Source organism: Ochotona princeps, chromosome 6 (genome assembly GCF_030435755.1).
Source record: "Ochotona princeps isolate mOchPri1 chromosome 6, mOchPri1.hap1, whole genome shotgun sequence".
In the NCBI taxonomy this organism is placed as follows: Eukaryota; Metazoa; Chordata; class Mammalia; order Lagomorpha; family Ochotonidae; genus Ochotona; species Ochotona princeps.
In genome coordinates this window covers 34,008,297-34,036,241 of record NC_080837.1, presented here as the reverse complement: position 1 = coordinate 34,036,241, position 27,945 = coordinate 34,008,297, and the positions used below count along the sequence as shown (strand labels likewise).

General features: G+C 56.3%; 1 protein-coding gene across 1 annotated transcript; it reads left to right on the top strand.

Moving 5' to 3' along the window:
- On the top strand, positions 1 to 27,869 carry DUOX1 (dual oxidase 1). The gene is made up of 33 exons (XM_058665345.1): positions 1 to 58; positions 3,118 to 3,201; positions 3,394 to 3,558; positions 4,239 to 4,426; positions 4,544 to 4,745; positions 4,839 to 5,005; positions 5,307 to 5,367; positions 5,473 to 5,569; positions 6,641 to 6,731; positions 7,658 to 7,760; positions 8,005 to 8,177; positions 9,310 to 9,485; positions 9,600 to 9,718; positions 10,252 to 10,389; positions 10,980 to 11,093; positions 12,485 to 12,684; positions 13,156 to 13,341; positions 15,089 to 15,314; positions 15,517 to 15,610; positions 15,804 to 15,979; positions 17,141 to 17,210; positions 17,396 to 17,521; positions 17,921 to 18,099; positions 18,283 to 18,513; positions 19,247 to 19,346; positions 19,595 to 19,644; positions 21,267 to 21,394; positions 24,629 to 24,782; positions 25,120 to 25,352; positions 25,547 to 25,705; positions 26,653 to 26,808; positions 26,965 to 27,093; positions 27,545 to 27,869. Exons 1-33 carry the CDS (start codon positions 1 to 3, stop codon positions 27,665 to 27,667), a joined length of 4,656 nt encoding a protein of 1,551 aa, XP_058521328.1. The 3' UTR covers positions 27,668 to 27,869.
- The last annotated feature ends 76 nt before the right edge of the window (positions 27,870 to 27,945 follow it).

The following is a 27,945-nucleotide window of genomic DNA, read 5'->3' as shown; positions in this document are numbered from 1 at the left end:
ATGGACTTCTGCCTGGTTTTGGCATGGACACTCCTGCTGGGGCCATGGACTCCCATGGGTGAGTACAGATGGGAGAAGAAGGATGGCTAGGAGGCAGAGGAAGCAGGCATCTTCTGGGTTTCCCCCTAGAACAGGGGCTGTGTCCTGTTCATCCCTGCATCCTTAGTCCTAGCTACAGTGCCCTGCTCATAGTAGGCACTTATTTCTAGCTGTCAATTATGTGGATAAAAGCAGAATGAAAGTGATTTCCAAATATAGACTTTAGGAGTCATCACTTCTTATTATAGTCCTGGTAGTTTGGAAGCCTTTCTTCTGCTCTTTTCTCTCTCCCTCCCTCCTTTCCTTCATTCCTTTCTTACCTTTTTATTTATTTTTATTGGAAAGGTAGATTTACAGAAAGGAGAGACAGAGATCTTTCATCCACTGGCTCACTCCCCAAGAGGCCACAATGTCGGGCTCGGCAGCATGGCCTAGTGGCTAAGGTCCTCACCTTGATCCCATATGGCCACTGGTTCTAATCCCGGCGGCTCCACTTCCTCTCTGTCTGTCCTCCTCTCAGTATATCTGACTTTGTAATAAAAATAAAATAAATCTTAAAAAAAAAAAAAGAGGCCACAATGTCCAAAACTGAGCCAATCCAAAGCCAGGAGCCAGGAGCCAGGAGCCTCTTCCAGGTCTCCAACATGCTTGCAGGATCCCAAGGCTTTAGGCTGTCCTCCACTGCTTTCCCAGGCCACAAGCAGGGAGCTGGATGGGAAGTGGAACAATCAGGATACGAACTGGTGCATGCAAGCAAGGACTTTAGCCATTAGGTTATGGCGCCAGACCCTCTTTTTCTTTTTTTTTAAGATTTATTTTATTTTTATTGGAAAGTCAGATATACAGAGAGGAGGAGAGAGAGAGAGGAAGATCTTCCATCTGATGATTTACTCCCCAAGTGACTGCAACGGCCGGTGCTGTGCCGATCTGAAGCCAGGAATCAGGAACTTCCTCCAGGTCTCCCACATGGGTGCAGGGTTCCAAGGCTTTGGGCCGTCCTCTACTGCTTTCCCAGGCCACAAGCAGGGAGCAGGATGGGAAGTAGAGCAGCCGGGATTAGAACTGGTGCCCATATGGGATCCCAGTGCATTCAAAGCAAGAACTTTAGCTGCCAGGCCACCGCACTGGGCCCCAGGCCCTCTTTTTCTAAGAGCCATTGGCCAAATATAAGAAAAGACTGGGACACACAAACTAATAAAGAACTTTGGAGTCACATTGTACCCAAAGCTGGAGACACCAGTGATTAAAAAAAAAGTGACCAAAACCAAAGCCAGTATGAACCACGGTTGTGTCATCTTGGTACCCTGAGCTTCAGTCTCTTGCTAGACTGAAGACCAGACAACATAGGCCATGCTATGTTCAACGTAGGCCATGCTGTGTTGTCTGCATCTGCAAGGAGGGATGTGGGCTTCCAGCACCACAGATTAGTTTAGAAAGAGCAAGTCTCTGATTGTGAGGGATGGGAAATGCACAAACAGGAAATAGGAAACCTGGGGCAGGGTCTGTCCTGGCTGGAGGTAACAGGATGGTGACACAGCAACGGCAGTCTCCTTGGCAGAGCTGCGCCCACTCTCATTCCTTCTAGCTCTCTCCTTGCCTTGGATTCTCCTGTCCTCCGTTCCCCCATGCCCCTCTCTGGAGGTTCCCTCCTTGTTCTGCCACCCATTCAGCTTCTTTCAAAGATTCCACGGATGGATGTGACTGCGCTGGCCCCTGACCCAAGTCCTGGATGCTCAGATGGATTCTTTGTTCCAACACTGGGACTTGAGTCATTTTCCTTTCTTGCTTCCTGGTAAATGAGAGAGAGTGTGTGTCTGAGTGTGTCACTGTGTGTGGAGCAGAGTGGCTTTAAGATCCTGGGTGTGACTCGAGTGGAAAGACAGAGGACTGGGTCTCCCTTTGGCCAAGAGGAGTCCTTGCCTCCATTCTTTGAGATGAGGAGAGAGGGCGCCTCAGTCCTATGGCCTCCTCCTAGTTCAGGTCAAAGAATCTGCCTTATTGCAGGGAAATGGGAGAGCTGGTGTTTGGCAGTGAGGTTAAGACACCACTTAGGATGCTTGCATCCCATATCAGAGTGCCTGGGTTCGAATCCTGGCTCCACTCTCCATCCCCACATTGTGAACACACTGGGAGGCAGCAGGGAGGGCCTAACTACTGGAGTCCTTGCCATTTTACCACCCATGTAGGAGAGCTGGCTGGAATTCTGGCTTCAGGCTTCAGTCTGGCCCAGCTCTGACTGTTATAGGCATTTGGGGAGTGAACCAATGGATGGAAGATCTGTGTGTGTTATTCTCTGTCACTCTGTCTTTCAAATAAATCTACACACACACACACACACACACACACACACACACACTCTAATGTGGCTGGTTATTTAATCTACTGACCAGAAAGATCCCTACCCCATCCCGACTCTGGGCCCTTCCTTCTGCTCAGCTGTATCCCAGCAGCGGATAGACTAGGAGACTCCTCCTAGTCTCTAGTCTGAAGGAGGAATGAGGTGTGGGACAAGCTGCCCCAGTGCTGGAGGAGGCCAGGTCACCCAGATGACCAGCCCAGTCAGGAAGCTAGCAAAGAAGAGCTGAGTAGCAACACCGCACCCCTGCCCTAGGCCCTATGCAGCTCAAGAGAGCCAGGCCCCTCTGCACACTGCCCCTGCCCAGAGATGGGTCACACCATGACGTGGCTTCCCAGGTATGGGGTGTGGTTGGCTCTTGCTCTGTATGTGTCTTCCTGGCTGTAGCCCCCAGGGAGCAGAGATGTGAAGGAGCAGAAGGCTCCTGTACCCCTTCTCCATCACTACTCCCCAATAGGGCCCACTTCCTGTCTGAGGCTGTGTGTCAGCATCCTCCATGCCCTGCCCCGTCACTTTAATGCTTCTTACCATGCCTCCCACACTGAGTGGCTGAAAAATTCAGCCTGCCTTTGGATGCTAGCTTGCCCCGGTTTTCCCCCTCTGCACTGACCTCTCATATCTGTGCCGGATGTCTGCTTTCTGATGCTCTGAAGGCCAGGACCCGGCCGCTGCCTGGCCCCTCATGCTCTGATCTGCTTGCTGCCCCCTTCATTCCCACACAGGAGCTCAAAGTCCCATCTCCTGGGAGGTACAGCGATTTGATGGGTGGTACAACAACCTGATGGAGCACAGGTGGGGCAGCAAAGGTAGGTGGGAGACCGAGAGATGCAAGGACCAGGGTGTCATCCGAAGACGTGGGACAGGCACCTGCAGGGACTGGCAAAGGCCATCTCTTTCTAAGGACTGGGGATCTTCTACACTATGGAGGGCAGCCTGGGAGACTGGGGGTCCAGAATGCACCCTGAGGTTACTCTTTGTCCTTGCACCTCTCACACCAGGCTCTCGGCTGAAGCGCCTGGTCCCAGCCAGCTATGCTGATGGTGTGTACCAGCCCTTGGGGGAACCCCACCTGCCCAACCCCCGGGACCTTAGCAACACCATCACCAGGGGCCCTGCAGGGCTGGCCTCCCTGCAGAACCGCACTGTCCTGGGCCTCTTTTTCGGTAAGAACCCCAGGCCTCCCCGAGTAGGCATTGATGGGGACTGCCAGCCACCTTGCTGCTGGAGGAGGGAGGCAGTGGAGGGTCTGAGCTGCAGTGGGGAGACAGTGGAAGGGCGTCTCACTGCATGTTGGGCTATTGGTGAGCTTGGGAGGTAGAAGCATGGTCATCATGGAGTGGGCTGTCTCTGCCAGACCTTGTTCTTACTCCTTCCTGGTCCCTTCAAGGACAGGCTCATGGTAGGGTTCTGACTCAGGGGGACAAAATAGGGGTGCAAGGGCAACTTGCCCTTAGTGACTGAGGGTTGGCAGGGATGCCAGGCTGCTATTCACCACCCAGGGTGCCCATGTGTTCAACTTCCCACTGAGACGGGAAGGCGGTCTGAACAGGCTCACAATGCATGTTGGAGCCGGTGTTGCCAGCCTGTCTACCTGGGCACAGACACCGGGCAACTCCCAGTTACCAAGGAGAAGGCCAAACTGACAGAGACAACAGCTGGGACCAAGTTCAGGCAGAGTCTGGTTAGGAGAGAAAGGGGCAGGCAGGAGGTTTGTGAGGTCGGGGCTGGGGCTGAGTTTCCCAGCTTTTCCAGGTTGAGGTTGAGAAAGGGAGGAGGACCAGACTTGGGACCAGAGGCAGAATGATCCAGACTGGTCCCAGCATGCCCTCTGCTCTGTGGCCAGGCTACCACGTGCTCTCTGATGTGGTGAGCGTGGAGACCCCCGGCTGCCCTGCTGAGTTCCTTAACATCCGCATCCCCCCTGGAGACCCGGTGTTCGACCCCGACCACCGCGGAGACGTGGTCCTGCCCTACCAGAGGAGCCGCTGGGACCCCGAGACAGGACGGAGCCCCAGTAACCCACGGGACCTGGTGAGGCTGCGACCCAACCTGGAGGCGGTGGCGTCCTGGGCTCCTCATTTGCCACCCCGGGCACCGACCTGGCCCTCCCTGCCTGCTGACCGGGCCCACCCGCCCCGCGCCCCACAGACCAACGGCGTGACCGGCTGGCTGGACGGCAGCGCCATCTACGGCTCCTCGCACTCGTGGAGCGACGCGCTGAGGAGCTTCTCCGGGGGGCAGCTGGCGTCCGGGCCCGACCCCGCGTTCCCGCGTTCGGCGCAGAACCCGCTGCTCATGTGGACGCCGCCCGACCCCGCCACGGGCCGGCGCGGGGCGCAGGGGCTGTTCGGTGAGGCGGCGGGCCGGGCGGCGCGGGCGGGCCGGGCTGGGCCGTGGGCGCGTCGCCCCGACTCACGCCGCCTCCCTCCCGCGTGGCACGCAGCCTTCGGGGCCGAGCGGGGGAACCAGGAGCCCTTCCTGCAGGCGCTGGGCCTGCTCTGGTTCCGCTACCACAACCTGTGGGCTCAGAGGCTGGCGCTGGAGCACCCGAGCTGGGGCGACGAGGAGCTGTTCCAGAACGCGCGCAAGAGGGTCATCGCCACCTACCAGGTGGGCCGCCCCGCACAGGCCCCTTCCAGAGCATGGGGGACAACCTTTGTCGGGTGTTGGGGAGAGAGTGCGAGGTGGAAAAAGCCCCCGGAAGTGACGGCGAGGGCGAGGGCTGTTTGTCCGGGGTGTGTGAGTGGGGGGCACCCGTGCTGCTCTGCAAGTGTCCCAGTTCCTTGAGGCTTAGCTTGGCTTTTAGAGTGGCCCCTCCCAAGACTGTTCCTGAGCCTTCCTCGGGCTCAGTGCTGTCCTTAAGTGCCTGACGCACCTGCTGGTGCCTCCCCTGCCCTGTCTGTGCCCCCAGAACATCGCTCTGTATGAGTGGCTGCCCAGCTTCCTGCAGAAGACGCCTCCGCCCTATGCAGGTGAGCTGTTGCGGAGGGCTATGGCTGGAGGAGAGGTGAATTGCAGTGTGGGGCGTGTCCAGCGGAGCTTGAGGGGCTAAGTCGTAGGATCTTCTCTTGGCCTAGGCTACCGGCCGTTCCTGGACCCCAGTGTCTCCCCGGAGTTCGTGGCTGCCTCGGAGCAGTTCTTTTCCACCATGGTGCCCCCTGGCGTCTACATGAGGTGAAGGAGGGGGCAGTTGACAGTTGGGTCAGGACAGTCTGAACCAGGCACCCCTGCCCCACTCCCCCATTACTCCCCCTCCGCCGGGATCCGGGGATGTAGAAAGGGAAGGAAAGCAGTCATTTTGTGACAGGTGTGTCTTTCCCACTTGTAAGCACGTTCACGCCCATTCAGCAGCAGGTGAAGCTTTTACCCCACCCATGAAAGATGAGGTCACGGGGTCTCCTAGGCTGTCACAGAGTGGGCCAGTCTGACCCTCTGTCTTGACACTCCCCCCATGGGCATTTCTAGTTAGAAGTGTCCCAGCTACCTCTGGCTGGTGAACTTACAAGACAGGGTCTAAAAAGGTCAGCTCCAAAATGAGGAACGGTAACTTTGTTTTTTGAGTGTATATTTAAATATGTGTATTAAACACAGCGTATCAGTCTACTTTTTACAGTCTCTGAGTGTGCCTGATGATGGCCTAGAAAGCATAGACAACTGAGTTAACCATAGGCAAGTAACTTCAAAAGAAAAAAAAGTAAAAATCCTTGTACGCACACACATACACATGAAGAGTGTACTATGGGTACGTTTTAGCTGTTTGGCCCAATGAGGAGGGACTTTCCATGTCAGATTGTCAGGACCTACCAAGTACCAGGTACCAGGCACTGCCTCAGGAAGGTGTTGATGTAGGGCCCTGAGAGCCACAGCTTAGGAAAATCAGAGGTGATGTCTGACCTGGGGTCCCCGTGGCCTCAGTTACCACTCTCCTGTGCCTGTGCTTTATTTATTATTATTATATTTTTTAAGATTTATTGATTTGATTTATTTGAATAGGGAGAGAGACAGCTCTTCTATCCACTGGTTCACTTTCCAAGTGGTCACAACTGCCAGGGCTGGGCCAGGCCCCAGCCAGGAGCTGAGGACTCCATTGGGGTCTCCTATATGGTGAGAAAGGGTCCAAGAATTTGGGTCACTTTCTGCCAACTTCCCAGACACATTAGCAGGGAGCTGATGGGAAGGAGAGCAGCCAGGATGCAAATCCGTACTCCTGTGCCACAGTATCAGCCTCTGCCCCTTATGTTTTAGAAATGCCAGCTGCCACTTCCAGGGCCCCGTCAATCAGAACGCAGGTGTCTCTGGAGTCCTCCGGGTTTGCAATAGCTACTGGAGCCGAAAGGTCAGGACAGAGGGGTGTGTGCATGGGTATGCCCACGTGCATGTGCGTGTATATGTGTGTGAGAGGGGGAGAAAGAGAGAGAGAGAAAAAGTGACTGTGTGGGAACATCAGGCAGCTGGGAGACCTCAGCTATCTGCCTAACGTTCAAGATGTCTGTAGCTGTACAAGGTTAAAAGTCACTCCCCCCTCCAGCCCCTCCCTCAGGGCTGTGTGAAAGAGTGTGGGCCTGTGCAGGTGTGAGGGTCTTCTTCTACAGCTCTGGGTCCCTGGCTACTCCAGGCCCCTGAGGAAACATCCCACTTAGACCTGCCTTGGGTGAATACATTCATTCAGGGGAAGCAGGAAAGAAGAGAAGACCCAGTGGGATTGGGAAGGATGCTCTGTTTCTACCAGCCGGGCTAGCGTGGGTGAAAAGCGCTGAGCAGCAACTTAAAGCAAAAGCAGAGAGCAAAGGGAGAGGAGGCGGGAGCCCGTGAGAGAAGAGGGAGGCGTGGAGGCAGTGGCGGAACTGCGGGTGGGGTGGGGGTGAGGAATGAGAACACCAGCACCATCCCAGTTTGAGTTCCTTTTCATTGAGGGAAGAATCGCGAGTGCAGAGAGCTCCTGGGACTTGCTGGGGCCTCGTAAGCTGGCTACTAAGATCCAGGTTGCTAAGGCCTGGATGTTCTAGTGCCCTTGCCCAGCATGTTGCCTCATATCCTATGACAGTAGAAGTCAAGCCTTGAGGTCCCTTGTACCTGTAGATCTCTCTCCCAGCGGCACCGGCTTTGGATGGGGACGTTGTTCAGCCTGAGTACAGAATTGAGCCACGTGGAAGGAGTGGGCTGCCAATCTGGGCGCAAGCAGCAGGCCAGGGCAGAGGGAGGCTAGCTGCCCGACATCCGGCCCTCTTAGCCCCACCTCCCTCCTTTGCCCCACAACCACAGCACCCTAGCCTGCGGAGTGCTGAGGAGGTGGATGCACTGCTGCTGGGCATGGCCTCCCAGATTGCTGAGCGAGAGGACCACATGGTGGTGGAGGATGTGCGAGGTGAGGTCGAGGCTGTCTCTGTTACCCCCTGGGAGGAAGTGTGGCTGGACCTCCTAAGCCAGGAGAGCAGGGTGCCCAGGGCCAGGAGCCTGTGTGATTCTTGCTGTCAGGAGAGCTCCGACCTGCCGACCGTGGTGCCTTCTCCATGGCTCAGGGACCCCTGGGGATGCCTGGAGTGGCCTGAGCTAGAAGCCACAGCTGTGACCCCCAGCTCCCTCTGATGCCCTGATCTTTGCATTCCCAGATTTCTGGCCCGGGCCACTGAAGTTTTCCCGCACAGACTACCTGGCCAGCTGCCTGCAGCGGGGCCGTGACCTGGGCCTACCCTCTTACACCAAAGCCAGGGCAGCCGTGGGCCTGCCTCCGCTTACCCACTGGCCAGACATCAATCCTGCACTCTTTGGGAGTAATGACACTGTAAGGAGGGGACAGGACTGGAGGTGGCAAGGTGGGGGAGGGGGCCGGGATGGGGAGCAGATAGAAGGGCCAGGGATGGTCGCGAGATGTGCAGTAAGGATCCCCGAGACAAGCACCTGCTGAGAGGGGGCAGGCCTCACCCCAGGTCACTGTCCCTCCACGCAGCAGGGTGGAGATCATGATGGCCAGGTTTCGGCTTTGGGCTCTGTTCAGATCTAGCAAGTTTGTGGAACATCTGTTGCATGCAGGCACTTTGTGGGCATGCCTCACATGATCTTCCCCACAGCTCTCTGTATGGGTAGAGGAGATCCTTGGCCTTGGACCAAGCTCTGCTTTCCTGCACTGGTATCTCAGGAGTCAGTCGTTGCACCCTGAGCTATCCCCCGGGTAGACAGCATTGCTTGCCAGCCCACAGACCAGGCCGGGCCGCCTTAGCATCTTGGCACTACAGCGTTCCTACAGTTGTTTTATTGTATCTTGTGCTCACCACTATAAAGTCATGGCGGAACAGAGATACGAAAGAGCAGTGAAGAAGTGATGTGTGCATGGGTTTGTACACTTCATAATATTGAAATGAAGGTAGAAATTCTGCAGGCATATGAAAAGCAGAAGATATTTCGCTTAAATGGGGCTTCACTGGAATGAAGCCTTAAAGCTTTGAGATCCTAGTTGGAATCAAGTTGGTAAACTGCTTATTTACATTGTGGAGTGAACAACTAAAGGTCAGGAAGAAAAAGCTGGTGGGACTGGCATGTTGTTGAAGCCTGTTTCTTAGAGTTAGGGATTTGGTATACATATTTTTTCATTCTAAAGCATGGACAACTTTTATAAGGCATCATTCTGCCATTCGACTAAGCATATTCTGATTTTGCCTATTTAACTTTGCGACCTCTGTGAGGATGAATCATGGCCAGGGCTGGCTGACTTCTCACTCTTAAGGTGGTAGAGCAGGTAGCAGAAGCTGTGGGAGAGCTCCTAGTAAGGGTTAACTTGTGTAAAGTCCTCAGAGCCGAGCCTGGGGCACAGAAAGCACTTAATTGAGATTGTGCTCTTCTTTTTGTCATTTATTATTATTATCCCTGGAGCTAGTCCCTGGCAGCCACCTCTTGGCTTGTCACTCACTCCTCTGCAGGTGCTGAAGGCCACGGCCACCCTGTACAACCAGGACCTATCCCGGCTGGAGCTGCTCCCAGGAGGGCTCCTGGAGAGCCACGGGGCTCCTGGGCCCCTGTTCAGCGCCATTGTTCTTGACCAGTTTGTGCGACTGAGGGATGGTGACCGCTACTGGTTTGAAGACACCAGGAATGGGTAAGGCTTGCAGGGTGTGTGCCCCTAGACTCTCAGCCCCTATAGGCCCTTGACTCCTAGCTGGCCTGGGGGGCCTCGTTTCACCCCAGCAGCTCCCCGTCTCTCCCTCTCCAGGCTGTTCTCGGAGGCAGAGATTGCCGAAATCAGAAACACTTCCCTGCGGGATGTCCTGGTGGCCACCATGAGGACTGAGCCCGGTGCCCTGCAGTCCAATGTCTTTTTCTGGCTTGCGGGTGAGTGGCCCAGGGATGGTGGGAGGGGTGCTGGTACCACAACCGTCCTCCTCTGCTGTGGACTGGGCTCCAGGGAACTGCATGAGTGAGCTGTGGTTCTCCTCTTGGGAACTTCGGGTCTGGGTGTGAGGGCTTCCACATTTAGCTCTATAGGTTCCTCTCTGTGCAGCAACCAGGAGGTGCCAGGTCGTGGGGTAGGGTGAGACACACCTTGGGCCCATCCCAGGTGTGTGACATTAGGAGGGCCAAGTACAGTGTGGATATCGTAGTCCCCACCAGTGAAGTGTGTGTGTGTGTGTGTGTGTGTGTGTGTGTGTGTACATACACACATGTGCCTGTAAGAGAGTGAGCCTGAGGTACATTCTTCACTCCACTTGCTACCCAAGTAGGCAATGCCACAATCCTGTTACAAGGACAAGGATAAGCTGCCCCACCTGGAACTCTGCTGCCCTGTTTCTGTCACCTGCCCTCTTCCATGACCACATTCCAGAGCCTGTGTGTCTGCACCCAGGAAGCTCCTTCTGCTTTCACAGGAGACCCCTGCCCACAGCCCAGGCAGCTCAGCACGGAGGGCCTGCCAGCCTGTGCCCCTGTGGTGGTCCGGGACTATTTTGAGGGGAGTGGCTTTGGCTTTGCGGTCACCATTGGGACTCTTTGCTGCTTTCCTCTGGGTAAGTCCAGGGGCTGGGTCAGGCCAGGGCTAGGTGGGAAGTACAGGCTTGGGTATGAGGCTGGAATGATTCTGTCTTTGAGAACAAACCTTAAGGAATACAGTTACTGGGGACAGGGAGGAAGTGTTAGAGGGAGAGGGAACACAGGCAGGGTCTGACCTGCAGAGGAGTCAACCCTAGCAAGGGTAACCTCCTCTGCACCCCTGTGCTGCCACCCCCAAGGCCCAGGTTGGTCAAGTGTGACTATGGGAGCCAGGTCTGGGGAAACGCTAGAAACAAAGCTCCACTTGGGAGTCTGAGTGGGGCAAGGGCTTAGGATCTATACAGACCTGGGCTGGGAAGGTGCCATTTGGTAGAAGCAGGTGACAGATTCTGGGTAGGTGTTGTAGTGTAAAGTACCTCCTGGAGTGCCAAGTAGCTCCGTGCCACCACCCCAGGAACTTCACAGTTTCAGACAATCAGTAGTGAGGGCAGACTCAGGACATAGGAGGAACAGGGGTCTTACCAAGGAAAGGAGTTAAGATAGAAGCTTGCTCCATCTCTCACATCTTTCCCTTCCCCCAAACATCCCACTGCCTCTGTGCCCCCAGTGAGCCTGCTCAGCGCCTGGATTGTGGCCCGGCTCCGGATGAGGAACTTCAAGAGGCTGCAGGGCCACGACTGCCAGATCATCACATCTGAGAAACTCGTAGAGGGTGTGGAAGGTAGGCCTGGGACTAGGGGCCTCACAGCTCAGGGCAGCAGGGGCCCAGGGGAATGGCTGATGGGGGGAGTTATGGTGGCATTGGATAGCGATTAGACCTGGAGTCCTCCAACCTCCAGAGCTCCTTCTAGGGCACCCAAATAAAGCCCCTGTGGTAGAGGTGAGGATAATGGTACAGAGCTGGGCTGCACTGCAGATCCACACATCCCTTATCAGAGTGCCTGATTTAAGTCCTGATGACTCTGCCTTTCTGATTCAGCATCTTTCTAACACCCTTGGGAGGCAGCAGGTGGTGGCCCACGAATTGTAGGTTCCTGCTACCCACGTAGGCAACCTGGATGGACTTTCCTGGCATCAACCTGGCCTAACCTTAGTTGTGGGCATCTGGAGGGTGAACCAACAGATGAATGATCCCTGTTTCTGTCTCTCTCTCTCTCTCTCTCTCTCTCTCTCTCCCTCTCACACACACACACACACCTTTCAAATGAATAAATCTTTTCAAAATAATTGAACCTTTGGGAGCCAGTGCCTTTGCACAGGCCAAGCCTCTGCCGGTGGAGCTAGCATCTCATATAGGTGCCCATTCAAGACCCAGCATCTCCACTTCCCATCCACCTCCCTGCTATTGTGCCTGGGAAAGTGGCACAGCATGGTACAAGGCCTTGGGATCCTGCACCCACATGAGAGACCTGGAAGAAGCTCCTGGCTTTGGATCGGCTCAGCTCTGGCCATTGTGGCCATTTAGGGAGTGAACCAGCAGATGGAAGACTCTCCCTCTCTATTTCTCCTTCCCTCTGCAGCTCTGCCTTTCAAATAAAAGGAAATAAATTAAAATTAAGCCTTTGGAGGAAAGAAAAAAGCAAGGCGTATAGGGTGGGGTCTGTGAAGGAGTCATAAGTGAGAGCTGTAGGAGTGCCTGGATCCCACAGGGCTGCTGTGACTCACTGATTCTCAAGAACCGCTGCTTTGCGGCCACTCACACCTGAATCCCAGGCAGCAGAGAAATGACTCATGAAGGCCCAGGGTCAGAGTGGGCTGGGAATCTAGCTTCCAATACTAGCAGTTACTGGACCCAAGGCAGAGTTTTTAAATCTTTCCAAGCCTGTGTTTTTTCAATCAAGAAAACACAAATCATAATAACTTCTGCTATAAAGGTTTATGAAGATATGACATAGTTCATGGAAACTGTCACGGTGTGGCTGAGTACATTGCAAACATTCAGTATATGATAGTCGCTGCTCTGCTTATGAGCTGCACGGCAGGACTGTCAGGGGCAGTTGCTGTAATCAAGAGTGGGACAAGGAGCTGGGGAAGCCTTGTCCCCATCTCTGCCTCCTGGCAGGCCTATAGAAAACCCCTGCTGACACTCTCTCTCTTTCTCTCTCTCTTCAGCTGTGGAATGGCAGGGCCACAAGAAGCCATGCCGACCGGTACTTGTGCACTTGCAGCCTGGGCAGGTCCGTGTGGTAGACGGCAGTCTGACGGTGCTCCGTACAGTCCAGCTGCGTCCCCCACAGCAGGTCAACCTCATCCTATCCAGCAACCGTGGACGCCGCGCCCTGCTGCTCAAAATCCCCAAGGAGTATGACCTGGTAGGGCCCGACCAGCCCTGGCTCATTGTCCAAAGCCAAAGCCAGAGAGGCAGCCAGGTGGCAGAGAGGGTGCCTGGTTTCCAGGCTCCAGCTGTGCTACCTAGCAGGAGCAGATAAACCTTGACACGTCAGTCCTGCTTGGGGCCTGCTGGATGATGCCATTTCCACAGTCCCTTCTCCCCTCGCAGGCAGAGCCTGCCTCTTCTTCCAAGGATATCCTGGCACACCCTGCTGTGAGTCCCAGGAAGAAGCTAGGACCTCTCCCCCGTCCCCTTATTTCAGGGAATGGAGTGAAGAATGGCTCTGTGCCTATGTACCTATAAGCAAGGCCCTGAATCCTACTGAGCCCATGTCCTGTGTAAGGGGAGCTATACCTCCAAATGCAAGGCCAGCCCAGAGGTGCCTGCGACCTAAAGCACCTGGCTGCAGAGGCCTTGACTGACAGTTGTTGTCGCTGCTGCTGCCTGACAGGTGCTGCTCTTCAACCTGGAGGAGGAGCGACAGGCGCTGGTGGACAGTCTCCGGGGGGCCCTGAAGGAGAACGGGCTGAACTTTCAGGAGTGGGAGCTGCGGGAGCAGGAGCTGCTTAGGGTGGCTGTGACCCGGGAGCAACGGAGCCACCTCTTGGAGACCTTCTTCAGGCACCTTTTCTCCCAGGTGTGGACCTGGGAGCCCCATGTGTCTTGTATGTTATATGTTTACCTGCATGGAGCCTGGGGTGACTCATGGGAAAGCCAGGGGCCCTGATCTGGGCAAGTCATCTGACTTTAGTGTAAGGATGTGCCCTCCCACACACCCCTCCATGCCAGCTGTGAGACCGCAGGGAGGTGATGCCCAGGAACAGCCTCACCTGTGTGTCACTTGTCTCTTCTTAGGGCTACCCAGACTCTGCCCTTGCTTATCTCAGTCAACCCAGGTAGAGCCAGGCAGTATGGGGGTCCTGAGGATCGTGAGAGCTGTGGAGCCTCCCTCCTTGGGGCACTGCTGCTGCCAGAGGTTTCCCTGGGCATCACTGCCCACCTTGCAGACCTCTGAGAGCTTTTGGGGAGGATACAGGAAAACAAGATGGGAAGACAAATGCAGGATGCGTCCACATCTGGCAGGAAAAGAGAAGCAGCCAGGAGCATGCAACAGAGTGGAGAAGTGGGGTAGGGGGTAGAGGAGATAAATGCAGGATGGGCCCCCGGAGGAAGTACCAGGAGGAAAACAGCTGCAGAGGAGGAGCAGGGCTGCAAAGGTGTCACAGCCTGGGGTCAGGGCCCAGTGAGGCAGATCCATAGGGATTCCGAGCAAAGTCTGCCTTCAGGGGAAAGGAGCCACAGGACAGGTGCAGACTCACCTTGGAGAAGGAGTGTGCCTGTCTGTGGAGGAGACTGAATGAGAGAAGGTTTCGTCCAACATGCAGCTCCTCTGAGTACACGACTTGAAGTGATTCAGTCCTCAAAGCCGAACAGGAGCATACATAAGATCAGAGGGGCCCTGTGACAGGCTCCCAGGCAGGACCTGAGCAGGCCTGCTCAGCTGAGGCTGTGTCAGGGCAATGGGAGGTGACGTGGGCCACTGTGGGCCGCAGGTGGCTGCCAGTCCTATAATCCTGTATCCCTGTATGGTGCTTTCTGCTTATAAAACACTTTGCACACAGCCTCTCCAGTGGATTCACACAGTAACTCCATGGGATAAGTAGGGCAGGTGAGGAAGTGAGTCCCAGACAACTGAAGAGACTTGCCCTGGGATCATGCAGGGAGCCAAACAGGTGACAGGGTTGGAACGAAAACCCAGGCCTCCTGCCCTGGGGCTCTTGCCACTGAAACACCTTATTGGATGCTGCAAGGCTCACCTCCCAAAACCCTAGCCAACCTTGGAAGGGCCACCTTAGTTAATGGGCAGGAAAGACAGGTACTGTAGCCTGTGGCCTGCTTCCCTCCCTCCCTGTCTGCTCACTTCCTGCCAGGGCAGTCCCAGGGTGGCTGGAGATGGCTCCTGTAGAGAACTCCCCTTTCCCAGACCCGGCTTCTCCATGCAGCTGCTTGTCCCAGTTACATAAAGCTCATTCACAGGTGAGCAAAAGTAGCTCACTCCAGCCAGCAGGGAAGAGGGGGAGCTGTAAGCACCCTGCCCCTCAGACTTGTCCCCTCCTTCTCTGGTGCCTCTGTTTCCCCTGGTAGCCTAGAGGAAGAGGGTGCCCTATGACTCATTCCAGAGCCCCAGTTTAGGCTTAGCTGTGACAAATGGCCAGGGATCTGCAGAACAGACATGGTCCTGGGATGAGCCATGGTGGGTGGGTGGAGGGAGTGCCAGGAAGTTACCCCTCCTGGTGGCTCCTATGGGGCTCACTCACCTTCAGGTCAGCAAAACCCTGACTGTCCCTCTCCTCTCCCTACCCCCTGCTGCTGTCCGACTGCAGGTGCTGGACATCAACCAGGCAGACGCAGGGACCCTGCCCCTGGACTCCTCCCAGAAGGTACGGGAAGCCCTGACGTGCGAGCTGAGCAGGGCCGAGTTCGCCGAGTCGCTGGGCCTCAAGCCCCAGGACATGTTTGTGGAGTCCATGTTCTCCCTGGCTGACAAGGACGGCAACGGCTACCTGTCCTTTCGCGAGTTCCTGGACATCCTGGTGGTCTTCATGAAAGGTGAGGTGGGGAGGAATGATGGTCTGCGTCAGAGAGGCCAGACAGAGACTGAGGAACGACCACAGCTATCCTGCTGTGGCTGGGTGGCAGGGAAAGCCCGGGTGGCAGGGCAGCCCCCGCCCGTGCTCCCCAGTCTTGTGGCCAGCCTGAGGGTTGAGGCAAGGAGGCTGGACCTGTCCTGGCAGAGTGCTCCTTCCCCCAGGCTCCCCTGAGGAAAAGTCTCGCCTCATGTTCCGGATGTACGACTTCGATGGGAACGGCCTCATTTCCAAGGACGAGTTTATCAGGATGCTGAGGTGGGTCATTTGGGACAGAGAGGAGAGCAGACCAGGATAGGGACATCCTGAAGCAGATGGCAGGGGCCTCCCCTCCTCCAGGACACCTGAGACTGTCCTAACTAGGAGGGACCTGGGAGGTGGTCAGCCCAAGTCCCTCCACGGGGCGGGGAGTGGGGTGCTCTGATGGCTGCCATCTCCTACCCCCCACCAGGTCCTTCATCGAAATCTCCAACAACTGCCTGTCCAAGGCGCAGCTGGCCGAAGTGGTGGACTCCATGTTCCGGGAGTCGGGCTTCCAGGACAAAGAGGAGCTGACGTGGGAGGACTTCCATTTCATGCTGCGGGACCATGACAGCGAGCTCCGCTTCACGCAGCTCTGTGTCAAAGGTGGGTATGCCCAGCATAGAGGGTCAACCTGTCAGTCAGGCACAGTAACAGGAACTCACAGCAAAGTGTGGATGTCTTGAAAAAAATGAACGTCCTGATAATGTAAGCCTGAATCATATTCCCCGTGAATGCCACATGATTGTCACATACTTAACTTTTATTTCTTATTTTACATTTCAAGAAGGCAAAAGTGTCCAGAAATTAGGGCAAAGAGAGGATGGGATGAGGATGGCAGCCAGAGCTCCGCTTCCCCGGCTCCCTGCCAACATCCTCTGTGCCTGGTGCCAGGGACACTGTCTACCTAGGCCAGACCTGCTTCAACTGGTCCTAGGGGTAGGGTGTTGTCTCTTGCGTTTTCTGTCCGCCACTCTGTCCCCTGGCTCAGTGTTCGGCAAATGTTTGCAGAGTGTTTGAAGACCAGTTCTGTTGTCCTTCCCTCTACTTCCTGCCCTACCTGGGTCTGACTCAGGTGGACCAGGCTAGAATGACAGTGAGGAGGGGCACACAGCAGTTTATAGGCTGAACTCAGCTTGGGACTCCCCCGCGGCCATGTCAGGACCAAGCCCAGCGCCCCCCCCAGGGGTGGGAGAGAAGGAGTGGGACTCCGCAGCCTCTGAAGAAGAGAGGGAAGCAAGACCCCTATGGGCCTCTGTCTAGGGTCTCCCTGGCCTGGGGGTGAGGGCAGGGGAAAGGCAGGGACCAGGGGGTGAGCCCAGGCTGCTAAGACCCTGGGTCGGGCAGAGGAGCAGGCCTGGAGACTGAGGGAGGCTGGCATTGACTGTCGTGCTTATCACAGTCGTAACTTGTCATGTCCCGTGATTCTAAAAGCTTTGAGGCCTGCAGGAGAGGATTAAGAGCAGTCAGTACTCAGAAACCTTCCCTTCTGACCCAGGCTGACAAGATTTGCTGTTTGCTGGGCCACTGCAGAATAGAGACATCCACACTCTGGTTTCCTTCCATTGAAATTTCTTGCTTTGGGCCTGGGTGTAGACACCAGTAATCTTAAGGGTTGGTTCAGAACTTGGAAGTAACCTGTGGCTTCCAGAGCCTCCTGTAAGAATAGGGATCCCTCTAGTGTCTGAGCATGGGAAAATGGGGTGCTGTACGTGTAGCCTAGGCTCAGGGTCCGGAGCTCCTCCCCAGCCCCATTGTGCCTTGCAGGGGTGGAGGTGCCAGAAGTCATCAAGGACCTGTGCCGGCGGGCCTCCTACATCAGTCAGGAGAAGATCTGGTGAGCACCACAGGAACACGGCAGGGGTGGGGGGTGGAGGGGCTGCTCTGCATCTGCCAGGATGCCAGGACCACAGAGGGCTGGCCGGAGAAGCCAACACTGGTGGGGTTTGGGGCCAGATCTTGGGCTCTGCCCACCACAGGTGGCTGAGGGGGCCGATGTCCAGTCTTGCCATTCCTTCCCAGCCCTTCTCCCAGAGTGGTCACCCGCTGTGCCCGCAGCAGTGCCGACCCTGAGCCGACCCTGACGAGGCTGCAGTGCCCCTCGGATACAGACCCGCCCCAGGAGATCCGTCGGAGGTTTGGCAAGAAGTGCGTCTGCTCTTCCCCCTCCCTAAGAGCCCAGGCCTTTCCTCCCTCCCGTCCTTTCCTTGCTTCTCTGCAGGCACTGAGGTGCCAGTCACAGTCAGTCGAGCACGGTACACTAATAGGAACGTGTCCCACCGACTGATGTAGGAACAGGCCTGGGCATGAGTGGCCTCGGAGCTTGTGGAACCTGGCAGCAAGAAGCCAGGCCTCAGGGAGGTTTGCCAGAGCCCCCAGGAAAGGCTATCTGTGGGTGCCTAGTAGGGGCTGGACTTGGCGGGGGGGGGGGGATAGTGCATCCCTGGGCTGAAATAGCCGCTTGCAACCCTGCTCCACCTTGGCGGCGGGTCATCCCCTCACCTTGGCCTGGAGGCCGCGGTACTAGCACTGAGCCCCTGTCTCCAGGGTAACTTCGTTCCAGCCCTTGCTCTTCACCGAAGCGCACCGGGAGAAGTTTCAGCGCAGCCGCCGCCACCAGACGGTGCAGCAGTTCAAGCGCTTCATAGAGAACTACCGGCGCCACATCGGCTGCGTGGCTGTCTTCTACGCCATCGCTGGGGGGCTCTTCCTGGAGAGGGCTTACTGTGAGTGACGTCCTGGATCGCCAGCCAGGGGGTAGAAACTGGTCGGACCTAGGTCGGGTGAAGGACTGCCCTCGGGGCGGGGTCTGCCGTGAGTGACAGGACAGCCCGGGGGGTGGGGCCTGCCATGAGTGACAGCCCAGGGGTGGGGCCTGTACCACCCTAACGGGCCCCCCCTCTATGCAGACTACTCGTTTGCCGCACACCACGTGGGTATCACGGACACCACCCGCGTGGGCATCATCCTGTCGCGGGGCACGGCGGCCAGCATCTCCTTCATGTTCTCCTACATCCTGCTCACCATGTGCCGCAACCTCATCACTTTCCTGCGGGAGACCTTCCTGAACCGCTATGTGCCCTTTGACGCGGCAGTGGACTTCCATCGTTGGATCGCCTCCACGGCCCTCCTCCTCACAGGCAGGACTTGGGGCCCTCCCTTGGCTTCTCTGCAGCTTATGCCCGCCGCTGCGAGCCCCTTGCTGCCACCTTAGCCTTGGTTGGGTGTCAAGTGGCCTCACCCCGAAAGGAGGGGTTTGGCCAGGGCAGTGGTGGGAACTCCTTGCTGCCCCAGGCCTGCCTCTTCCCACACTGCAGAAGGCACTTCACCACCCTTCAGCTGTCATGTGGCTGACACCACAGAATCCTGCACCATGATGTGTTAGGGCTCCCCCAGTTTATAAAGCTGTATTAACACATGAGAGAGAGAACTCTTCCAGCCACTGGCTCATTCCCCAAACATACACAGCAGCCAGGAGCCTGGAGCTTCATTAAGGCTCCCGACGGGGTGGCAGCGACCCAGCTGCTAGAGCCATCATGGGCTGCCTTCCAGGCTGTGCCTTAGCAGGAACTTGGAATCAGGAGGACGGCTGGGACTTGGTTCCAGGTGCTGCCATTCAGGATGTAGGTGTCCCAGGCCGTGACTTAACCCACTGTCCCCAAACGCTGGTTTTTATGTTTTCAAGCATGACGGAAAGAAACTAAAGGGATGAACTTTTGGTGATATAGTTCAGATGTATGAGGTACCCGGCTGGTGTGTACTTGGGGTGTGTGGGTGGCCTAGGAGGGAGATTAGAGGTGGGAAGCTCTGTTGGGCTGGGGACTGCATCTTGGGCTGACTGGATCTGTCCCCCCCCCCCACCGCCGCCCTTAGTCTTACACAGTGCCGGCCACGTGGTGAATGTTTACCTGTTTTCCATCAGCCCGCTCAGCGTCCTTTCCTGCCTCTTCCCCCACCTCTTCCACAACGATGGGTGAGTGGGAGTGTGAATGTGTCCTGGGGGGGTGGGGGACCTCCTCCTGGGTGGAGAGACATAGTCACTAAGCACAGAGGAGGGTGTCACCTTCCATATAACGGCACCAACAATGATAGGGCCCCGAGACCCTCAACCCCAAGTGGGCAGCAGGGGAAACTGGTGGCTGGCTTTTGGGGGGACCCCTGTCTGGAGGGTGCCCTCTGGAAGTCCTAGAGCTCCCTTCCCCCGCTGTCCACCTCATACAGGTCTGAATTCCCCCAGAAGTATTACTGGTGGTTCTTCCAGACGGTACCAGGTAAGATACTCCCTCTTCCCCCAGCCAGCTGTGCTCTTCTGTGGGCCTGATGTCTAGCTGCAAGTTCTGGGTGCTGTGCACCATGAGGCAGCTCCAAGGATGCTCCTGGATAGCAGGTGTCTTAGGGACTCTGAGTTTCAGCTACCTTCTGGACCAGCCCCTCCCCTGCAGGACCTGCTTAGCATCTTTTCTGGACTAGAACTCAGGGGAATGGGAGACACACACACACACACACACAACAGGCTTCAAGAAAAGCTGTAGCCCAGTTACATAGAGGAAGCATCAGGCTCTTCCTCAAGCCAGACAGAAATGCCTCCACCCCTTGTAACTAATTCCCTTTAACTACTCATTTTGGAGTTACTGTGAATCTATTCAATCTCTTCTTGGGCCTATTTATATTTTCAGTCTGTTGCCTCCTTGGGGTAGCAGACTTTCTATGTTCACTCTTTCCTGTGAAACATTCCCTCCTCCTGCTTTTTTTTTTTAAATCCTAAAACGATCTGCTTTCAACTGCTGTACTTCAGAGAATGCCTGCTAATTCCTGTACCCTGGGATTTAGCGGGTAAGACCGTGTTTATGCTCCTCTCTCCGCTCATGACTTTACAGGCTTCAGTTAGATCCCTTCTTAACCTTTGCTTTCCCACGCTTAGGGGCTCTGATCTTCCTAATTTCCGCCTGGCTCCTCCCCGGTCTCCCAGGGGACCTTCTCTGGTTCCCCACCCCACTGCAGCTCCAGCCTTTGTCTCTGTGTTTCCCTGGCCTGAGGGTCCCTGCCACAGAACGAACCTCTCACCAGCCAGGGTGCTGGCCTGGAGGAGGCTTGGTGCTGAGCAGGTGTGTTGCCCGCCCCCAGCTGAGTAACAGTGCCAGTGCTGCTGCTTTCCACGGTGGCAGCCCAGGGTCATGGTGCAGGGATCCGGACCAAGCCTGTAGTTTCCAATGTCTGACCCTGAAGCCCAGAGTAGGTGCTCTGTGCCTCCAGGACACATGTAGAGAAGACCTTGGTGTGCCAAGCCCTACACTAGGATTGAGCGGTGAGCCAGCTTCGCCTAGTCCCTGCTCCTATAAAGTTGAGAGCCAGGGAAGTGAAAGACAAAAAAATCAAATACTGACACGGTGGGAAATGGCCATGCAGGGGCCAGTGTTGTGGCATAGAGGATTTAAGTCGCCACCTCACACACTGGCATCCCATAGGAACGCCAACTCACATCCCCAATTGCGTCCCTTCCAGTGCAACTCCCTGCTAACGCTCCTGGAAAGTAGTAGAAGGCGGCTCAGGTGCTTGGGCCCCTGTCACCCAGGTGGGAGACCAGAAGGTCTACTGGCTTTGGTCTGGCAATCATTTGGGGAGTGAACTAGTGGGTGGAAGCTCTCTCTCTCTATCTCTCCCCCTCTCTCTCCCCTCTGCCTTGCAATCAAATAAACAGATCATTTGAAAAAGAAAAAAGTCCATGGTGACATGGGCTAGGAAGGATGAGTAGGGTCTGCTGGAATGAAATGCCTGTGGTCAGTGGTGTGGGGGACAAGACACTCCCCCTTCCGGGCAGTGGAATGGAGAGGGACCCTGGCCCTGGGAGTCTCTGCTCGGCTCCTCTGCCCTCCGCCCACATGTCATTCCACAGGCCTCACGGGGGTCATTCTGCTACTGGTCCTGGCCATCATGTACGTCTTCGCCTCACGCCACTTCCGTCGCCGCAGCTTTCGGGGCTTCTGGCTTACCCACCACCTCTACATCCTGCTCTACATCCTGGTAAGAGCATCTGGCTATGAGCCATGCCCACAAGCTATGAGCAGGACGTTACCAGGAGGGCAGGAGGGGCCAAGAAATTAGCCTTCTGTCCCCTTAATTATCTCAAGGCTCCTCCACTTGGTCACATCCTTCTTCAGAGGGTGGAGATTAGCTTCCCATAGGCTGACCCCACGAGACAGCTCTGCCAGGCAATCATGTTCCTTGCAGACACCCCGATGGCACTGCTGCCTAACCAGGTTTTCCTTTCTTAGGGTGACTGCGTGTTCCCAAAGCATTACCCTTCTTAGAGAAACCTACCCTAAGAGGGTGCTCCCACAACTGTTCTGATCCTGCTTTGGGGTACACATCAGCCATAACAGCCAGCTAAATGTTCCCTGTAAAGTCAATGTTTTCAGTTGCATTACACAAAAAAATGGAATTTTAAGACTCCACCTATACCTCTCTCCTTAGCCGGCATTCCTGCCTCGCTTCCATCTTCTGCTCCCTCTCCTTCCCGAGTTGGTTGCCAGCTACTGCAGCTGATTGGTTCCTGAGCTGGCTCTGACCCGTGCCCTCTCTGCTTGTCTGCTTTCCTCATGGACACAGGCAGTTCCCACAGGAGAGGGGACCCACAAAGCCCCTGCTGAGCTCATCCTATCCGGTGATGGCTTGACTGCTGTCAGCATTCAAGGAACCCAGGGCCCCTCTTCTGCCTTCCTGACCTCCAAGCTCCAGGGCACACAGGGTGGCCTCTATCCTGAGATGGAGAGGGGCACACCTCTGCTGGGCTCAGTGCTGCCCTGGGGGACAGGCAAGAGGAGGACATACTTTGCCTTCCTGTGGCTCACTCAGAACTTTCCCTGAGTGGCTAGGCTACCTGCCCTGCACTCAGGGAGTTGCCTGAGCTGACAGTACTTGCTTCTGAAGAAGTCCCTCCCTTCCCTGGAACCTGTGGCTGACTGATTCCTGCCTACAGTCTCCATTATGCAGTGCAGTTGCTCTTTCTGTTGGGGTTGGGAGTGATGATCTTGTTCCATGATCCAGGATCTTCCCTGAACCAGATGGGAGACCCGGAGCATGGCTCGTGTGAGCCCTGAGACCAAGGCAATTTCCTGATTTATCCGTGTGTGTGGGCATTACTGAGGTTCAGAGACACTATACCTGCCAGCAAGAAAGTCACTGGGACCTAGCAAGGTGCATCTGCTGGGCAATCCAGGGCCCAGCAATCTCATCCAGTCTGCTGAGAACAGGGCCAGGGCCCCCTCCTCTTCCTGCCAGCCACTTGACTTTGGGCAGAAAGGGAATGTAAAAGTAAAGGACTCTAGGGTAGAAGGGCCCCTGGGGAAAGATGCCTGGGATCCTGACCCAGACAGAAGGAGGTGGGGCTGGCACGGCAGGAGCTGAGCTGGCTGGCTGCCCCCATCACCTAGGCCCTGGGGGCACCCCAGTGATCTGCAGCAACAGCCTTGTATTTAAAAAAAAAAAAAAAAGAGAAAAGCGGTGTATAAACAGAGGGGTATGAGATCATCTTGCCATTGTACTCGCCTTGGCTGGCTAATCAGAAAGCTTGGGGAGGGTGTGGGTTCCATAGTGAAAGAGGAGCTGAGGGAAGGCAGAGCCCTTTCGGGGAAGAGCCCAGGGGTTTGAGTGCATCCTGTGGGGGCAGGTGCATGAATCCAGGACACAGCCAGGGGAGGAGGTGCCTGAATGAAGGAGGCCAGTTTAGTTTAAGGCACATCAGTTGAAGGTCTGTTCTGTTGTAGTGCTTGCGTGAGGCCCAGCACAGTCACGGGGAATCTCTCCCCACCCCTAAGGATTTGCTGCAGAGACCAGAGCCACATGTTGAAAGGACTGACGAGAACAGGCAGTCCGGGACTCACTGCCGAGCAGGGCGTTCCAGACGGGAAGCCACAGGAGCTCCTGGAAGGGAGTTTCACTTAGCTAAACTGGTTAGGGGAGACTTTGACAAGAGGATGGGACTCGGGCCAAGACTTCAGGAGAAAGAAGCTGAACTCTGACAGGACAGAGTGGGAACCGATGTAGGAGCAACATGGGTAGAAGCAAGGGCATGACCACAGTTGCAGAGGGTGCTGGGACATTCAGGGCCGGCCATGGATGGATGGCCATAGAGCATTAGGTGTGGCTAGACACGCTGGGAGATGTGAGAGGGCTGCAGGTAAAAGGCCACATAACATGGCAGAGCACAGAAGAGGGTGAGGAAACCAGATGTGAGCAATACCCCAGACGAGGGGAGGAAGAAGAAATGGAGCCAGCAGAGAAGACGGAAGGCAAGGGGCCCATCAGGCCAGGAGGGAGGAACAGTGGGGCACTGGTGAGCAGTGGCAAGGAGGGCACGCTACAGCCTACTAAGAGTGGGAACAGACCAGGGCTGCAAGGAGACCTCAGGCTTGGCCAGTTGTGGGCGGAGGCCTAAGGCCAGGTGGAAGCAGAGCCAGACTGCCCTGGACTCAGGAGCCTGGACCCAGGAAAAGTGGGCCTGTTGTTGCCTGACTGCATCAGACAAACTTAATAGGGATGATGATTCTGGGTTATTTCATGGAAAAGGGGAGCTGGCCGGGTGTTCTCAGCCTCCAAAATGAAGAGGAGAGACTGGAGACTGTTGTCCAAGGGTAACTGAATACTTACAATAATACTATGCCGGAGCCCACAATATGGTGGCAAACAGTCCAGTTCAGGAAATAGTAGGGGATGTGTAAATAGTGGAACAACAGGGTGCAGAGGATGAAGAGTGCTCTAAGGCAGCTAACAGGGAGATGCGAAGAAAGGATGCAGACACACACCAAGGAGCTGGTGTTTCTGTTGAGACTTGAACACTGAGATGGAGCAGAGCCAGAAGGGCAGCCTAGGCAGGAGAAGTAGCAGGTGCAAGGTTGTGAAACAGGAAGCATTTGAGGGCACTGCTGGTGACACAGGTCGCATCCGTGCTGTGCTGTGGGAAGTCCGCTGGTGCTTTCACAACTGGGGCTGGCTAGACAGCATGGGTTTTAAAAAGGCACACTGTCTGCCCACAACAGATTGGGCTGCAGTGGGACAAGGCCCATGCAAGACCCTTTAGGAAGCCACTGTCTGACTCCAGGTGAGGTTATGGGGCTTGACGCAGGGAGAAGAAAAGCAAATTTCACGGCTATGTGATGCTGTGGAGGGTGGGGTTCAGAGTGGTTAGGTTTAGGACTTGTGGGAATGTGGGACACAGCATTCTGGGGTCCAGGGCCTGAGTTCTGCCCTTCTCTGCAGCTCATCATCCATGGCAGCTTCGCACTGATCCAGCTGCCCCGTTTCCACCTCTTCTTCCTGGTCCCAGCACTCATCTATGGGGGGGACAAGTTGGTGAGCCTGAGCCGGAAGAAGGTAGAGATTGGCGTGGTGAAGGCAGAGCTGCTGCCATCAGGTACCATCCTGGAGGCTGTGGGGGTGGGGAAAGCTTGCTGGCACCAAGGCAGCTACTGGGGCTGGGGCAAAGCCTGCATCACCTATCTCCTGGCCTGGTCCAGGGGAGGTGGCAAGAGTCTGAGTCTCTCTTACTGCAGGCAGCAGGAGGCAAGGCTGCCTGTTCCTTGCTAACCAAAGGCCCTACTCTGGGTACCTGCTCAATGCAGGAAGTCTCCCTGTCATATTGCAGGAACAGAGCCAAGGCCGTGGCTGGGGAGTGGGGAGGGCAGGGGGGCTCTGCGGAGGCCACATGGTTGCTGAGATCAGGACAGCAGACCCTTGCCCCCCACCCCCAGGAGTGACACACCTGGAGTTCCAGCGGCCACAGGGCTTTGAGTACAAATCGGGGCAGTGGGTGCGCATCGCCTGCCTGGCTCTGGGGACCACCGAGTATCACCCCTTCACGCTGACCTCTGCGCCCCATGAGGAAACGCTCAGCTTGCACATCCGGGCAGCAGGACCCTGGACCACTCGCCTCCGGGAGATCTATTCACCCCCGACAGGGGACGGCTGTGCCCCGTACCCAAAGGTACCCAGACAAGCTCCATGCTCCCATTTCTTCCTAGCATGGACTTTGCACTGTGTCCCTCCCTTCTCCCCATCTGGAAACGGGTACTTCCAGATGATCCTACCTCACTGCATAAACCTGCCTGCCTCCCATTCCCACCTTTAGAACCATGGCAGTGGCCAAGCTGACCTTGAAACCCACTTCCCTCCCTAAAGCTGTACCTTGACGGACCATTTGGAGAAGGCCACCAGGAGTGGCACAAGTTTGAAGTGTCGGTGCTGGTGGGAGGGGGCATTGGGGTCACCCCCTTTGCCTCTATCCTCAAAGACCTGGTCTTCAAGTCATCAGTCAGCTGCCAGGTGTTCTGTAAGAAGGTGAGGACCCCCCTCTCCAGCAGCCTGTGACATCCTCCACATCCCTGTACCCATCCATGCTGGCCTCCCCAGGAACCAGTTCCTGGTGTCCCTGATCTGGGCAGCAGCAGGTAGTCCTGACAACTGGCAAGTATAGCTACGTGAGGCTATTCTGGACATCTCAGGGCTCCTGCCTGGCTTACAAAGGCTACTCCTGCCAACCGCAAGGTGCTTGGCACAGGACCTGCCCCCAGCACCCCCTCCAGAGAGGCCGAGGGCAGAGCTCACGTGGGATGGGGCACAAGTGAAGCCAGTGCAGCTCTCTGGAAGTGGAGGGGAGGTGGCCCGGGAGGGCTGCTGGTGGGCTTACAGGGCCCAGGAACACAGGCCAAACCCTCAGGCCCCCTTCACCACAGCCTGGAGCTGGCAGCAGGCCCCTGCTTGTCTCCCTGGGCCTAGCAGCAGGTGAGTCACGAATAGTGGAATGTGGTGGACAATGCCCCAGCTCATATACTGTCAGCACTCAGAGAGTGACAGCGCCCCTCCTTGCTCTCATCCACTCCAGTTCTGCTGATGCTTACTCTTAAGAATTGGGGAGCCACCCCTGGCAGGGCAGCTTCTACCTCCCCCAGCCCCACACTGTCTTTGGGCTCTTTCGCATGCTCACTGGGAGCCACTCTGCATCCTCAGCAGGCCTTTCTACAGGGCATGGTGTGATCCACAGGCTCAGCATGACAGTGACAGTCCACCCATTGGGGCCTGAGCAATCAGTGGAGCTGTAGGCTCCTTCCACCGGGTTCCAGGCTGTCTCTCACTTCTACCTCTGTGTCTCTGGCCTCACATCCTGGCCTGGACCACCACACACTCCAACTGCCCAGGCTGCGGGGCCGAGATCATCAGAGTGCCACTGGTGCAGAGACCCTGCTGGGGTCCCAAGCTCTGGCCCGTATTCTCCCATCCCCCCCCAGATCTACTTTATCTGGGTGACACGCACCCAGCGGCAGTTTGAGTGGCTGGCAGACATCATCCGCGAGGTGGAGGAGAATGACCGCCGGGACCTGGTGTCTGTACACATCTACATCACCCAGCTGGCCGAGAAGTTTGACCTCAGGACCACCATGCTGGTAAGGGCAGGGCCTGCCACGTAGGGCTGTTGGGAAGGTAGGAGGGACGGCCAGGACAGGTGGGTGTGCGGCCAGGTGTTGTGGGCGCTGTGAGCTTGCCCAGGCTGAACACTGACCCTGACGGTTCTTGGCCTGCTTTGGCCCCTGTGTCCCCAGTACATCTGTGAGCGGCACTTCCAGAAGGTGCTGAACCGGAGTCTGTTCACGGGCCTGCGCTCCATCACGCACTTTGGCCGCCCCCCCTTCGAGCCCTTCTTCAACTCACTGCAGGAGGTCCACCCACAGGTCAGTGCACCCCATGTCTGGGTTTTCTGTGCCTTTCTCACCCGGGTCTGAACAGTGCTCCCCCAGGAAAGGAAACAGAGACCCATGAGGAGCCAGCCATCAGGAGACAGCTGCGGTGATGGAATAGGAAAGGGCGGTGGGGTTTGCTCTGAAGGAAACCTCTGGAACCCTGATGTATCTCCCAGAAGCAAGAACACAAGGGCTAAGCTAGTAGCCCTCAGCAGAACCACGGGGCAGCCCTGTGCCACACAGGGCGCAAAGCAAACCTCCTCCAGAAAATTCTTGGTTGGTCACCCCCACTCCCCCAGTAGGCCCTTGCTGATCTTTAACGCAGGGAGCATGCCCTCCCCAAGCACACTGGGTTCTGCCTGGTCCCTGGGCCAGCCCTCAGTAGGAAGAAGTCTGAGCTGGCTCTGCCTCAGAACCAGCCAGCCTGCACTTCCTCCTCTAGGTCCGGAAGATCGGGGTGTTCAGCTGTGGCCCTCCTGGCATGACCAAAAATGTGGAAAAGGCCTGTCAGCTCATCAACAGGCAGGACCGAACGCACTTCTACCACCATTACGAGAACTTCTAGGGCCACCATCCCATACGGGTATTCCTGGCTGCCCTTCTTCCCCAGGCCCAGAATGTGCCTTCGCCTGGAGCAGTGAGGGTAGCTGTCCAGGCTCTGGAGGCTGGGAAGTAGGGAAGCTGCTGGTTTGTGGCAAAGCCAAGCCTCTTGTTTCAGGCTAAGGGAAACCTCCCAAGACAAGCTGACCCACAGTGGGAGAGGGGAGAGAGAGAGAATGTGTGTGTACAGGCGGACTCGGAATGCAGGGGTCCCTGAGGGAAGCGGGAGCACAGAGCTCTTCC